Genomic DNA, 12694 nt, shown 5'->3' with positions numbered 1-12694 from the left:
ACCTCGGCTTTGGTGAGCCAAGCCCTGTGGGTTGAAGCGTGATGCTCACGTTTATTTTGCGCCTGGCCTCCGCCTCATCCAAGTCCAAAGTCTCGGGTGTTATAGATGTCCCCAAGACACGGGGTTGAGTCCCGCCCTCCCCCCTCGGGAAGGGCTGTGGCTTCTGACCAGCGGTTGGCACAGCTCTCCCTGGGGTCCCCCGAGTCTCACTGTCTCCTTCGTGTTGCAGCTCCCTGGGAGAAGCGTGGGCCCAGGTGAAGAAGAGCCTTGCAGACGAGGCGGAAGTTCACCTCAAGTTCTCCGCCAAGGTAACGGCTCCCTGCGGCAGCCCTGGCTTGCCCTTACGCAGTGGGGTGCTGAGAATGGTTAACAGCAGTCTTTCTGGTTCGTATCATCTGCCACTTTCCCTGGTGTAAATTTCAAACTGCCAACATGATGTCACTGAATATACCGTTGCAAAGAGATGCACAGTGACACATCATGAGAAAGTGTCCTTATCATGACAGATACAGCAGTGTAAATAACCATCAGTGTCCACCCAGAGCGTGGATAATAGTAAAATGTAGTTAGGAAAGTGCTGAGTATTACCTTTATTTTTAATATAATGTATTTAAGTTTGTATAATTTAGTTAGGATTTGTTTTGTTTTGTTTGTTTTAAGAGATAGGGTCTTGTTCTGTCATCCAGGCTGGAGTGCAGTGGCATGATCATAGCTCACCATAGCCCAAACTCCTGGGCTCAAGTGATCCTCCTGCCTCAGCCTCCCAAGCGACTGGGACTACAGGCGTGAGCCACCACACCCAGCCTAATTTAGTTTTTAATAATGGCCGTGTTTAACAACCAGTGCAAAAAATTCCTAAAAATTTAACAGTCACTTCCTGGGAGCCCTTGGGAGCTGGCCCCAGCACACCTTCGTGTAGTGAGAGTGGGTGCCTCCCAGTTTCTCAGGTGAACCCCTGAGTGATGAAAACCTGCCCTCTCTTTGCCTGGCTTTGAAAGCAGTGGATTGGCACGCTCTGTCTCTTCTCAGTGTCAGGAAATGTTAGACCGTGCCAGAGAGAAAGTGTTTTGGTTTTGTTTTATTCGTTGTGCAATTTCAGAACAGTGAGTAAGTGACCCTTCTGTCACTCGGTTCTCAAGCACTAGCACCAGGACTTGCTTGAGGACAGGACTATTCACTCTACCCTCAGTGCTCAGAATGGTGCCTGACATACAGTAGATGCTTAATAAATACTTTCTGACCTAGAGAATGAAGGGAGCCCTGTGACTATCTCCTCCCCACCCCCAGTCTTTTCAGGCCTACTTTCTCTCAAGATTTCTCCATATTTCCAGATGAAACTCTCCTCCTTACTCCCTGGCTCATATCTCCAAATTTCCTCTCCGACTCTTGGCTACTTTTTAGGTGAAAAATAGACTAAGTGTTTCAGTGAAATAATTCACACTGAAGTGTGTATGACTAGTGGGGCTATACCATTAGCATGCTTGCCTATTAAAGGAAGGGAGACCCTTGAGAGTGGCCCCATCCCTGTGACCCTGGCCCATCCTCTCTTCCCTCTGCCCTCCCGCCATGACCAGCCACCCACGGCAGGAAAAGTGCTTCAACTATCCATTATTTTTTATGGGTAGCCCCAAAGCTGGTTGCTCCTCCCTGGGGCTCGTGCATTCAGCACTCACTGGTCCTATGTCTTTTCCAGTGCTGCTCCCACCGCAATTGCAATTCCCTGTTTTGGGGTCCTATATGACATTTACCCAAGTCTCCTCACCCGAGCCCACGACGGCGCTCTGCACACAGCAAGGCAGAATGAATGACTGAAATGGCTGAGGCCTGAGAGGCCTTGTGAGGAGCTGGGGTGGGAGAGGGGACAATGCTCTTACTGTGCCCCATGTCTAAAGGCTGTCCGTGCCCCTAGACTGAGTTGACACTAGGTGTGGATGATAATTCCCGGCTAATGAAGGCATACTAACCTCATTCCACCAGGCACTTCACAAGAAAATTGCTACTTCAAGCCCTGGCAGGGAAGGGAACTCCATGAATTGATATCTTTCCTGTGCTGCATACAAAGCAGCAAGTTATTTTAAGATCACGAGTAGCGTCACCTCCCAAGGTCTTCCTTCTCCTGCCCCCTACAGCCCTGTTCTCTGCCATGGCAGAAACCTCCATTGACTGGCGAGATGCATGGGCAGGCAGCCGCTGTTATGGGGTGGGGCCGGGGGCCAGGGCTGCGAGCCTCTGAAAGGTCAGTCGCCTGCTGGATCCCCGGGAATCCCAGTGGCATTTACTCCCGATCAGCAGGACCCCTGATTCTCGATTGTTCAGAGACTCAACAGGTGGCAACACACTGTGTGACACAGGTGGCGACATAAGTACTCTGGATGGTTCTGTGCAAGGCACAGCTCATCTCTCGGCTTATTTATCACCTACCCTGCCAGGTAGAATATCCATTTCACAGTTAGAAGGGGCAGAGAGCTGAAGTCCCAGGCCACGGTCACCCAGACGTTGGCCCCCAGACATTTTCTTCCGACAACACCCTCTCTTCGGCAGACCAGTGGCATCTAAAACACAGAGCCCTGTTCTTGGGGAGCGCTCTGCCCTCTGCCGTCTCAGGGGATGCCAACAGGGTGGTGCAGACTGGTTCCGACCCGCCAGATGCTCAGAGCATGTTAAGCCAGTGTTCGTGACTTCCCCATGCAGCTGACGGGAGGCTTGTGAATGGTCACGCAGAACAGCCCCCGATGCTTCCAGCCTGTCGGTCGGTGTTGATGGCCTTGGCAATCATAGTGGCAGCCCAGGAGCTTTGTGGAGATTCCTTCAGAGAAAGGGGCTCCCGGGATCTGCCTGCCATGAATAATATGGCTCCATATGCTCAAAACCATGTCAATGTCTGCTCCAAAAGGCTTATTGAAATTCTGCTCCCAATGTTCTGTGTCTGCAGTAAAAGCTCTTTAAGAAATGCAATTTTGTTACAGCAATTTTTCCAGCTTTTTTAGTCTCCCAGTTCAAGCCATTGCTAATAGCAACAGGTTGCTAAAGTAACAAGATTGCTATATACAAAGGAAGTCGTACCTGGCTCCAGCTGAAGAAGGGAGAATAGCACAATTCCTTCTGTTGGGAGAAAATCTAATCATGCAATGGGGGCTGTGCATCCAGTCAGGAGATTTTAGGGGACGGGGGAGTTAGGAGACACGAGTTTTATCACTAACAAGCTCTGTGACCTTGGGCAAGTCAGTCACTTAGCGCCCCTGGGGTTCCATTTCTTCCTGTGTGAAAGGAAGAGTTCAGACTAGATCAGTGACTTTAAACTTATTTGAAGGTGACCTGCAGAGATACGCTTTTCATGAGCACTCAGAACACACCTACATGTATCCACTCCCGTGTCCACATAAAGACATGCACCCACCTACGTAGCCAGAACCAATGTTTCATTGAAACAGTATTTATCCTCCTACCTAAAACATACTCTGATATTTTCTATTCACATCTGGTCTGTTCTCACCAAAAAGTTGGTCCTGACCCATTAAATTGATTTCACAACTCTTGGCCACCCACCATGTAAAAAACACTGGACTAGACACTCTGAAATTCCTTCCAACTTGGAATTTCTCTTATTCTCTGCCGATGTGTGAGATGAAAACAAAGGCAGGCAGGGAGTTTTGGAAAGGCAGACCGAGTGGCAGCAATGGCCTGGCCATCCGGGACAGGCCAGGCCACCCCAAGAGTCCTCGAGGACACACTTTCAGGAGGGACTTCTGACTCCCAATTAAACAGAGATGCTTCCATGTTAAGAATGAGTATTAAAAGCTAACTTTTTTTTTTAAGAAAATAATTATGTCTTTAAAAAGTGCTTAATTATCTGTGGTTCTAAGGATCTTCATCTTTGGCCTTGAGTCACTTCTGACAGCTGGCAGCATTGTGTTCACAGAATGTCATGTGAATTTGGGGAAAGCCTTTGGGTGTATTGGCAGGTTCATGGCCCCTTCCCCAGACCACAGAGCCTGGAGCTGGGGCCCAGAAAACCTTAGTGTTGAAAAACTCCTCCAGCTTCCTCCTGGGCACATTTAAGTCTGTCACTTGCTTTCCAGTCCTTAGAAAGAGGGTCCAGGGTTACCTACTCCATAGGCTGAGTTAGCCCTCAGAGACTCCAACCAGCAGCAGGTTCCCGGCAGCCAAGTCGTGCAGCCGCTTCCACTGGGCAGCAAACGCCTAACCTACGAACATGGGCAAGGGTTTGTTTATTCTCATGAGTACTCGAGTTTTCTGCAGCGTCTTACAAACTGCCACCAGATGGGGATGTTTTCCTGCACAAGGGAAGTTCCAGGGGCTCAAAAAAAAAAAAAAATAAGACACTTTTACAACTAATACTGGGAGGAAGGGGGGTGTTTGGACGGCCAGTTCTCTGTTAGTCATCTAACAGCAAAGCTGTCCTCTTGTCACCCAGGGGATTGGGCACTGAAGGGTTTGTCATTTTCTCCAATAGAGAAGGGGCACCCACCCTGTACCAGCTCTGGGCAGACACTGTGGACAGCAGCAGTCAAGCCAGATTGGGCCCCTGCCCACTTGGAGGTCACAGTCCTGTGTGTGTCGCTTGCTTAGCATAGGGACACCTACAGCCTGGGGTCTGCAGTGAAAAGGACAATGTAGCAAAACCCTGGGGAGAGGGGAGAGGAGAGAGGAGAGAAGCCTAGAGTTGGGATGTCGTCTGTCCAGGGAAGTTGAGCTGTCTCCCCAGAGGCCCCTCTGGGGCAGGTGGACGCTGAGTTGGGGTTGGGGAGCCGCAGGCCGAAGGTGAGGTGGCCCGAGGCTGAGTCGGGGGGAGACGGGTGCTAGGCTGCCCACCTGGCTTTGGCCAGGGCAGGTCCACATTAACCTGTTGTCTTATAAAAGCAATCTCATGCTCACAACCAAAAAAAAAAAAGTTTTAAGAAAAAGGTTTTTAAAAAATAGAGGTGGGGTGGGAAAGAGAAGAAAAAAGCTAAAAACCTGATGTCACCCAGCTCCTCTCAAAGCATAAATCTCTTTCTCTGGCCCTGGAGCACAGGGGTGTCTGGGAAGTGCGCCTGTGTCCCCATCTAGCCCAGGGAGCTGAGAGACTCCCCTTGGGTGCAGCTCAGAAGAGGTGTCCTTGTGAGTTTCCCACAGGCCTCGAGGAGTTCCCACTGTGAGTTCCTTAAGGTTTGTCCAGATCTTTGCATTCTGCTCACCTGGCATGTGGTGAATAGAATGGACGTGAGATCGATTCGTCGAATGGCATCCATTTGACAGTTATTTGTGGAGCTATATGCAGCAACCACTGTGCTAAGTGCTTGGGGACACAGATGGGTGACAAGATTTCTAGCCCTAGAAAGCTCCCGGTTTGGAGAGTGAAGGGAGAGACACACAAGCAACGCCCTGCAAGAATGTGAGGTCACAGATAAATGAATCGGCTTGATTTAGCCATTCCACAGTGTATACATGTCGCAACACGTTGCACACCATAAACGGAGACAATAAGAATCTTTTTAAATAAAACTAAAAAGAAGTAGTAGCTGTGGAAGCTGAGAGGCGGAAGGAGTTAGCTGATGGGAATCAGGAGCTCCCAGCGCCGACCACTGCCCCAGACCCATCCTCACGCGCCAGGGGAAGTGGGCGTCCCCCCGACCCCCCACGGGCCCGCAGCGGGTGCCCGGGGTCCTGAGTGTGCTGCTCCATTGTCCTCAACAGCTCCACAGCGAAGTAGAGAAGCCCCTGATGAACTTCCGTGAGAACTTCAAGAAAGACATGAAAAAGTGTGACCACCACATTGCCGACCTCCGCAAGCAGCTTGCCAGCCGCTACGCCGCCGTGGAGAAGGTGAGAGGCCTGGGCAGGCACGTGGGGGCTGCTGGAAGAGAGCGGGCCTTTGTCCCCACCGTGGGGTAATGCGGGGAGGCCGAGCCTCTTGCCCTCACCTGAGCAGCAGGTAGGAGCCGCTTCCCTGAAGTGTTCAGGTGACCACCCAGAGGACCAGTGGAGCCAGGAGGGGCTGTGGCTGCCATGGGGACAGCGTGGGCACAGAAGACTAGGCACATGCGTGTTTTTGGTTTTTGTGGACACCAAGCCTGGATGTGCTGCTGGGCTTCATGCGGCCCCTGTGTCGGGGCCTCACCTGGAAGATTGTCTTCTGACAAAATCACCCCACTCCCAGATGCCCAGGGGTTCCCCTTCCGGCCCAGAGCCTGGGCAGAGCCACGGTGGTCACACCCCGAGGCGGCTGCTGATCGCCAGCCCTCGAGGGGATGGGGCCGGTGCCGCCGCTGGCGCCCTCCAAAGGGCCGTGGAGCTGCGGGAGGTGGCCAGGAGGAAAGGCAGGCACAGCAGCGGGGTGGGAAGCCAGAGTCGTCACCTGCTCTGGAACAGGGCAGCTCGTGCTGCCAACCTGTTAAGCACTGCCGGGAGGTGACACAGGTGACACAGGTGACCTCTGTGGTCGCTTCCAACCCTGACAGGCTGAGACTTTAGGACTGCCGGGGTCCCCAGACCATGTACAAGCTCCAACGCAAACACGGTCTGAGAGGTAGACTTAGGCGGAGTCCAGATGTCACTGAAGAGACAGAAGACCCGGCTTGCAGCCCTGCACTGTCACTCTCTAGCTGGGCGGCACCTCTCTGGAGGCCTGGCCCTTCCGAGCCCCTGTGACGTGACCCACACAAACAGGGCAAATAAAGGACTCACGTGGAGAAAAGGGAGGCCCCCGGGCTCTGAGCTTTACGAACAGCGTTTCCGTGTCGTGTCGTTGGACCCCAGGCCCGGAAAGCCCTCACGGAGCGGCAGAGGGACCTGGAGATGAAAACCCAGCAGCTGGAGATCAAGCTGAGCAACAAGACGGAGGAGGACATCAAGAAGGCGCGGAGGAAGTCCACGCAGGCTGGTGAGTGTGGTGCCCGCCGCCTGGTCACAGCACAGGGGACCCGGCTGGAGACCGGGGACCGGGAGGCACGTCTCTGTCATGGTCCAGAGTGCGAGAAAAGACCACCTAAGACCGAAACTGAGCCAAATTATGAATCTTTATTAGAAGGCCAGCTATTGAGCCAAATTGTGGGTCTTTATTAGCTGGCCAGCGACCACCCCTGTTCCGACAGAGATTCCAGAGACAGAGAGTGGCCCCTAGCTGTAGAGAAAAGGGGGAATTTATACAGTCTTAGTTGATTACATATAGAGAAAAACAGGTCATACTACAGCATAACAGGATGTAGATGACATCAGAATGTCCTTTTTTCCATTAACTCGGGGGCCTGGGACCAGCCTCAGACCACCTGGTTTGATTACAATCTTTAGGCAAGCGAGCTTACAGAAGCAGATAGCGTTGGTTAAGGCAAGGTACCTTTTTTCATGAATTAAGCAAGCATAGTAAAATTTAACTACATACACCAGGAGAATTTAAACAGTCAGTTACAAGTTAATTACTTTGTTTTCCTGTTCTTAATGCATGCTTAGCTGGCTCATAGGTGCCTTGGTCATAGGCCATGCTGCGGCCAGCCTGCCTTTAAGATGGCTGCCGTTCACAATATGGCTGCACTGTGGCTCACAGAGGGGAGAGCCATCTAACAGTCTCCCCTCTGCAAGATTGCAGACCACCCTCTCTCCTGTCCACCCGGGGATCTCAAAAGCATAACTTTGGGGGTGGAGTGGGCGGGAGTGGGTCAGGCTGTTTTCAGGCCGTGGTGGGGGCTGGACTCCTCATTGTCTCCCCAGCGATGGCTTTTTATGTCTTGCCCAAACCCTGGATCTCTGACCAGGAGGTGGACAAACTCCTCTGTGCACTGAGACCTCAGGGCACTATCTCTGCTCAGAGCCCACAGAAGTGCACACCCCACCCCACCCAAGCTGCCCCAGCTCCCCGGGAAGTGACACTGTCCCAGGACAGAGGCTGACGTTTAATTTAAAGAACCAGATTTCAGAGTCTCTTGGAGAGATTCCCCCAGTGAGGCGGTTTCTGCTTCCACCTAGTGGTAAGAATGAGCTAATGCACAGGAGAGGGAGAAGACCAGGAAGAACCAGTGAAACTCTGCGTAGCTATTTCTAAGAGAAGCAAAGTTTTCCTGCGTGCGACAACATGTGTCTGTAACAGGTGTATTGCCTCTGGAATAATAAATCACTGGATGTGTAAGTATAAAACATAATATAGTTATTACCTAGAGAAAGAAGAGGCATATTTAAATTTGTTGAATATATTAACTTATTTAAAAATAAATTATTCTGCAGAAACAATATTGGTACATGGAAAAATATCTTAATTGGCATACAAAGTGTTATTCACCAGAAATAATCACCATCACTTCCGAGTGTTTTAATTTTTAAATAATATTTATATTTACATTTATGTAAAGTAGATCATACCCTCTATCTTCTGAACTTTTTAATTAATGTATCTTGGAAATAGCTTCTGTTTCATTACCTATAAATCTATTTGCCCAATCATTCATGCACATCAAACTTCTTAATGGCTAACTAGTGTCCAGTTGTGTGATTGTACCCAAATTTATTTCATCATTCTCTTAATTGATTTTTAGGACTTTTAGATCTTTTCAGGGTGTTGGGCAGCGCCAGTGACGCTGTGTTAGCAAATCTGTACCTTTGTGTGTGCGTAAGGCCAGATCTGCACGTAGAGAGAACGTAGATGCTGGGTCAGAGTTCTGTTCATTCTGATGGGTATTTCCAAATTGCTTTCCAGAGACAGTGCCCACCAGTAGTGTCTATGAATGCCTGTTCCCTCAATGCTTGTCAGCATTGCATGTTATCAACGCTTGAAGTCACTGGTGTCTGGTCAAAAATAATATTTTGTTTTTAATTTGCATCTCTCTGTGAGCAGGATTGAGCATTTCAAAAATATAAATTATTTTTGACTTTTTTTCTGTGAACTGATTGACTCATATCCTCTCTCCATTTTCTTGTTGAGTGACTGACCATAGACTGTTTATATATTGGGGAGAGCAACCCTTTGGCTATTTTTCTGTTCAGTGATCTTTTCCCTTACAGAGTCTAGGTTTTGGGACTGTCTTTAGAAAGACTCATCCTTTCCCCCATTTTTTTTTTGAGACAGGCTGGGGCTAGAGTGAGTGCCATGGCATCAGCCTAGCTCGCAGCAACCTCACACTCCTGGCCTCAAGCGATCCTCCTGCCTCAGCCTCCCAAGTAGCAGGGACTACAGGCATGTGCCACCATGCCTGGCTAATTTTTTCTATTTTTAGTAGAGATGGGGTCTCACTCTTGCTCAGGCTGGTCTCGAACTCCTGAGCTCAAGGGATCCATAACCCATCCCCTTTCTAAGATTTTTTTTTTTAAATAACCTGGGGTTTTTTTCCTTACTGTTTTTGGTTTCAGGTGTTTATTTTTTATTTTGTTTTTTAAACAATGAAGTATTTAACCCACCAGACATTTATTTTTCCTTATACTGGTGCTTCAACCATACTCCATAGGTTCTTATTTGTAGTGTTTTCATTTCTGCTATTTTCAACATATTTTGCTATTTGGGTTTGATTTCATCTTTGAGCCAAGAGTGGCTTCCAAGAAAATCTTCACGTTTTTATGAGCAAGGACTTTATTACTGTTGTTTTCTAATTTTTTTATTTCTAATTTTTTTTCTGGTTTTATTGCATTGTTATCAGATGATATGGTCTCTTATGCCTCTAGTTTGGAATTATTTTGCGACAAAAGTAGCTAGTCCTTAGACCTAACTGTAAAAAATCCCACCTTTTCTGGGTACTTCAAGTGTGCCAGGTACCAGGCTACATGCTTTAGAACATTGTCTCTTGATCTGCACAGTCTTCTCCATGGGGAGATATTTTTATACCTTTTACCAGTGAGAAAACTGGTGGCAGAGAGGACGAGAAACTCTCCCAAGGCTCACAGCGGCAACGCCAGAATCCTGTTTCCTCTTATTCCAAAGATGCTGCTTGTCACCGTTTTGCTGGACAGCCTGTTGCTCAGAAAATGCTGGCTGTTCTTTCTTGCTGTTCCCCTTCTTCCCTCTTCCTCATCTTTTCCAGGCTACTGGAAGGTAGGACATCTGGGTCCTGGGAGGTTTTACTTCAGTGCGTCATCGTCCTCATTGTCACTGTGTAGCACATTAATATTTTGTTCTCTGCAGCAGTCCCTGTTCTAAGCACTCCATAGAGCAGTATGTTTATCCTTTACAGCAATTCCGTGAAGACACGATTATTATTCTCATTTTACAGGTGGAGAAACCGAGGCACAGGCAGGTTAATTGACTTGTCCAAGATCACACAGCTCATAAGTAGTGGTGCTAGGATGGCAGCGTTCTGGTTGCCAGAATCCATGTTCTTAACCGTCCTGTTCAGAAGGGTCCAGTTTCAAACCCGGGGGCTACCACAGAGAGAAGACACACCCGCTTGGCCTACTCTGTTTCCAGATGCTGTGGCAGTTCCTGAAGTGTGTTGTCGAAGTCGGGATTGACAGATAGGGCTCTGGCACTTGCACATTATAGGTTTACAGGGCAACGTGCGGACCTGATCCTCGGTCAGGCACGAGCTCTTTGCGGAAACGCGTCTGCAGGCAGTAGCCACATTCTTCCCTGCAATCCAGTGCCTCTGGGATCCTTGGCCTGGCCCAAGAACAAAGTGAACAAATCCTTTGTTTCAGACTCTGTTACACAAGGCTCAGCACTCGTGCACAGCCTCGTGTCCCTGGAGTGTGGCGCGCGGCGTCGGCAGAGCAGGGACACTGAGCTAGGCCTTGGTGTGTGGACATAACTCTCCCCGTTTTCTTTCACTGTCCTACCAGAATCCACAGTGCAACAATGACGTCATAGCAGTAATTTGGAATCTACTCAAATTGCTAGATTCTACTTGCTTAATTCTACTTCTAGAACTACTAGAATCTACTCTAGAATTGCTAGAATCTACTCTAGACTTACTGGAGTAAGTCCGTTAGCTTTTGGGTGGACTCATGAGCAAAGACCACAATGCCCTCCTCTTGCCGGAGCCCTGGGATGGTCAGGAAGCGACAGTTAGACGACGCCGTGCGCCAGAGCGGCGCTTCTCCAGCCACAGTGTGCACTCTCGTCATCAGAGCGTCACGGGAAAGGGCAGTTTCTGATTCAGCAGGTCTCGGGCACATCCTTGGTTTCTGCACTTCTAGCTGGCCCAGGGGACACTAGTACCGCTGGTCCATGGGCAGTGTTTTGCGTAGTTCCAAGGTGCTGGTAAACTTAGTAATGTTTGCAGTTACATCTCGATTTGTTTACTAATTACAAAATGTGATGTGACATACATACGATAACAGAAAATAACACACTAGACCTAAAAATTTAATAGTTATGCTTGCCTCAGATCCTTCTCTGATGAAATAAAATGCTGTAGAACGAGCTAACTCCCACCTGCTCACCCTTCTTTCTCTGTTTCCTGAGGTCACCACACTCCCAAAGTCGGCGCGTGTCCCTCCAGTGCGTGTTTAGGACTGTGGCTGCACAAATGAACGAGCTGTAAACCATCAGACACGTTATTTTGTGTTTCATAATGATGTCCTGCTGTGTGTACACATTCATGCAAACACACGGACATGATTGGCAAATTTCTCTCCCGTAATTCTTATTAGTACGAAATTGCTTGTGACACGTTTTAACCACTCTGGACTCGTCAATATAAAATAAAACTGCTGTCTTTAGGGAGAGAGGCATTTCTTGGGCTCATGATAGGATTGGGGGTCCTAGGAATACCCCTCCCCCCACACACACTGTGAGAACCCCCATCCTGGATTCTTGGCATCCAGGGTCAAGTTCAGGTGGACACCCTGAAGCTGGCCCCTCATTTTGCTGGGTTGCCCCCTTCCTTCCTTTGCTCTGCTTTCTCTTTCTTCCTACCACCACCCCTCCAAACTCCAGTGGCCGCCAGGACCCTGGGGAGAGAAGAGGGCATGGCCATGGGGCACAGGTGGGGAGGACAGGGTGGAGTGCGATGGTGACTGTTGTCCTTTTGCAGGAGACGACCTCATGCGCTGCGTGGACCTCTACAACCAGGCCCAGTCCAAGTGGTTTGAGGAGATGGTGACCACCACGCTGGTAAGCGATCAGGGACATATGGACATGGCGGCACAGGGCCTGGTGCATGGGAAGCCCCGGGCAGGTGGTGGTGGGCCCCGGGGGTGATGAAGTGGGGCGACCCTAGAGATCATTAGATCCCCTCCAGTGTTGGGATCAAGACCTCCATCTAGGCCAGTCCAAGTGTGTGCAAATCCCTGCTCTCTGCTTCCAAGCTGTGCGAACGCAGGAAGGGTTGGGTCTGGCTGTATCCTTTTTGGGCTGTCCCCTGAGAGGTCAGGGTCAACCAAGGACTCCCCCCACAACCAAGTGGACAGTGGCCCCTTTAGGGCACATAGCCAAGCTATAGGAAGAGGGTCCCCCCCACACACACACACTCAGAAGAGTTGCAGGTCCTTGCAAGGTGTGTGAATGGGTGAGGTTGGGGGAGCTGCACAGGGGGAGTGGGAGGCCTCTGGCCGGGGGTGTGGGGAACAGGCGGCAGAGCCCATGGTGCTCTCCTGAGTGCTCCTGGAAAGGGGCTGCATCTCCTTGTCGGTCGGCACCCGCCTGAGTGGGACAGTGATGTGTGGCTGTACTTGGGCCACTGGGGCAGATGGGACAGGAGACGTTGTGCCAGGTGCTCTTTGGATCATCCCACTGCCTGAAGCCACCCCTGCCCACTCAACTCAGGGCTGACCAGCT

General features: G+C 50.0%; 1 protein-coding gene across 3 annotated transcripts in view; it reads left to right on the top strand.

Annotated features, from left to right (window-relative positions):
- GAS7 (growth arrest-specific 7) overlaps positions 1-12694 on the top strand; it is a 222964-nt gene that overhangs the window by 202445 nt on the left and 7825 nt on the right. For all 3 annotated transcript variants that reach the window (XM_012653947.1, XM_012653948.1, XM_012653949.1), the window contains exons 9-12: positions 230-308; positions 5698-5826; positions 6760-6883; positions 11952-12031. In XM_012653947.1, coding sequence (XP_012509401.1) covers positions 230-308; positions 5698-5826; positions 6760-6883; positions 11952-12031 — 412 coding nt within the window. The remainder of the gene's footprint in view (positions 1-229; positions 309-5697; positions 5827-6759; positions 6884-11951; positions 12032-12694) is intronic.

The sequence above is a fragment of the Propithecus coquereli genome, unplaced genomic scaffold (assembly GCF_000956105.1).
Source record: "Propithecus coquereli isolate 6110/MARCELLA unplaced genomic scaffold, Pcoq_1.0 Scaffold435, whole genome shotgun sequence".
NCBI lineage: Eukaryota > Metazoa > Chordata > Mammalia > Primates > Indriidae > Propithecus > Propithecus coquereli.
This window is presented reverse-complemented; position numbering and strand designations above follow the sequence as displayed.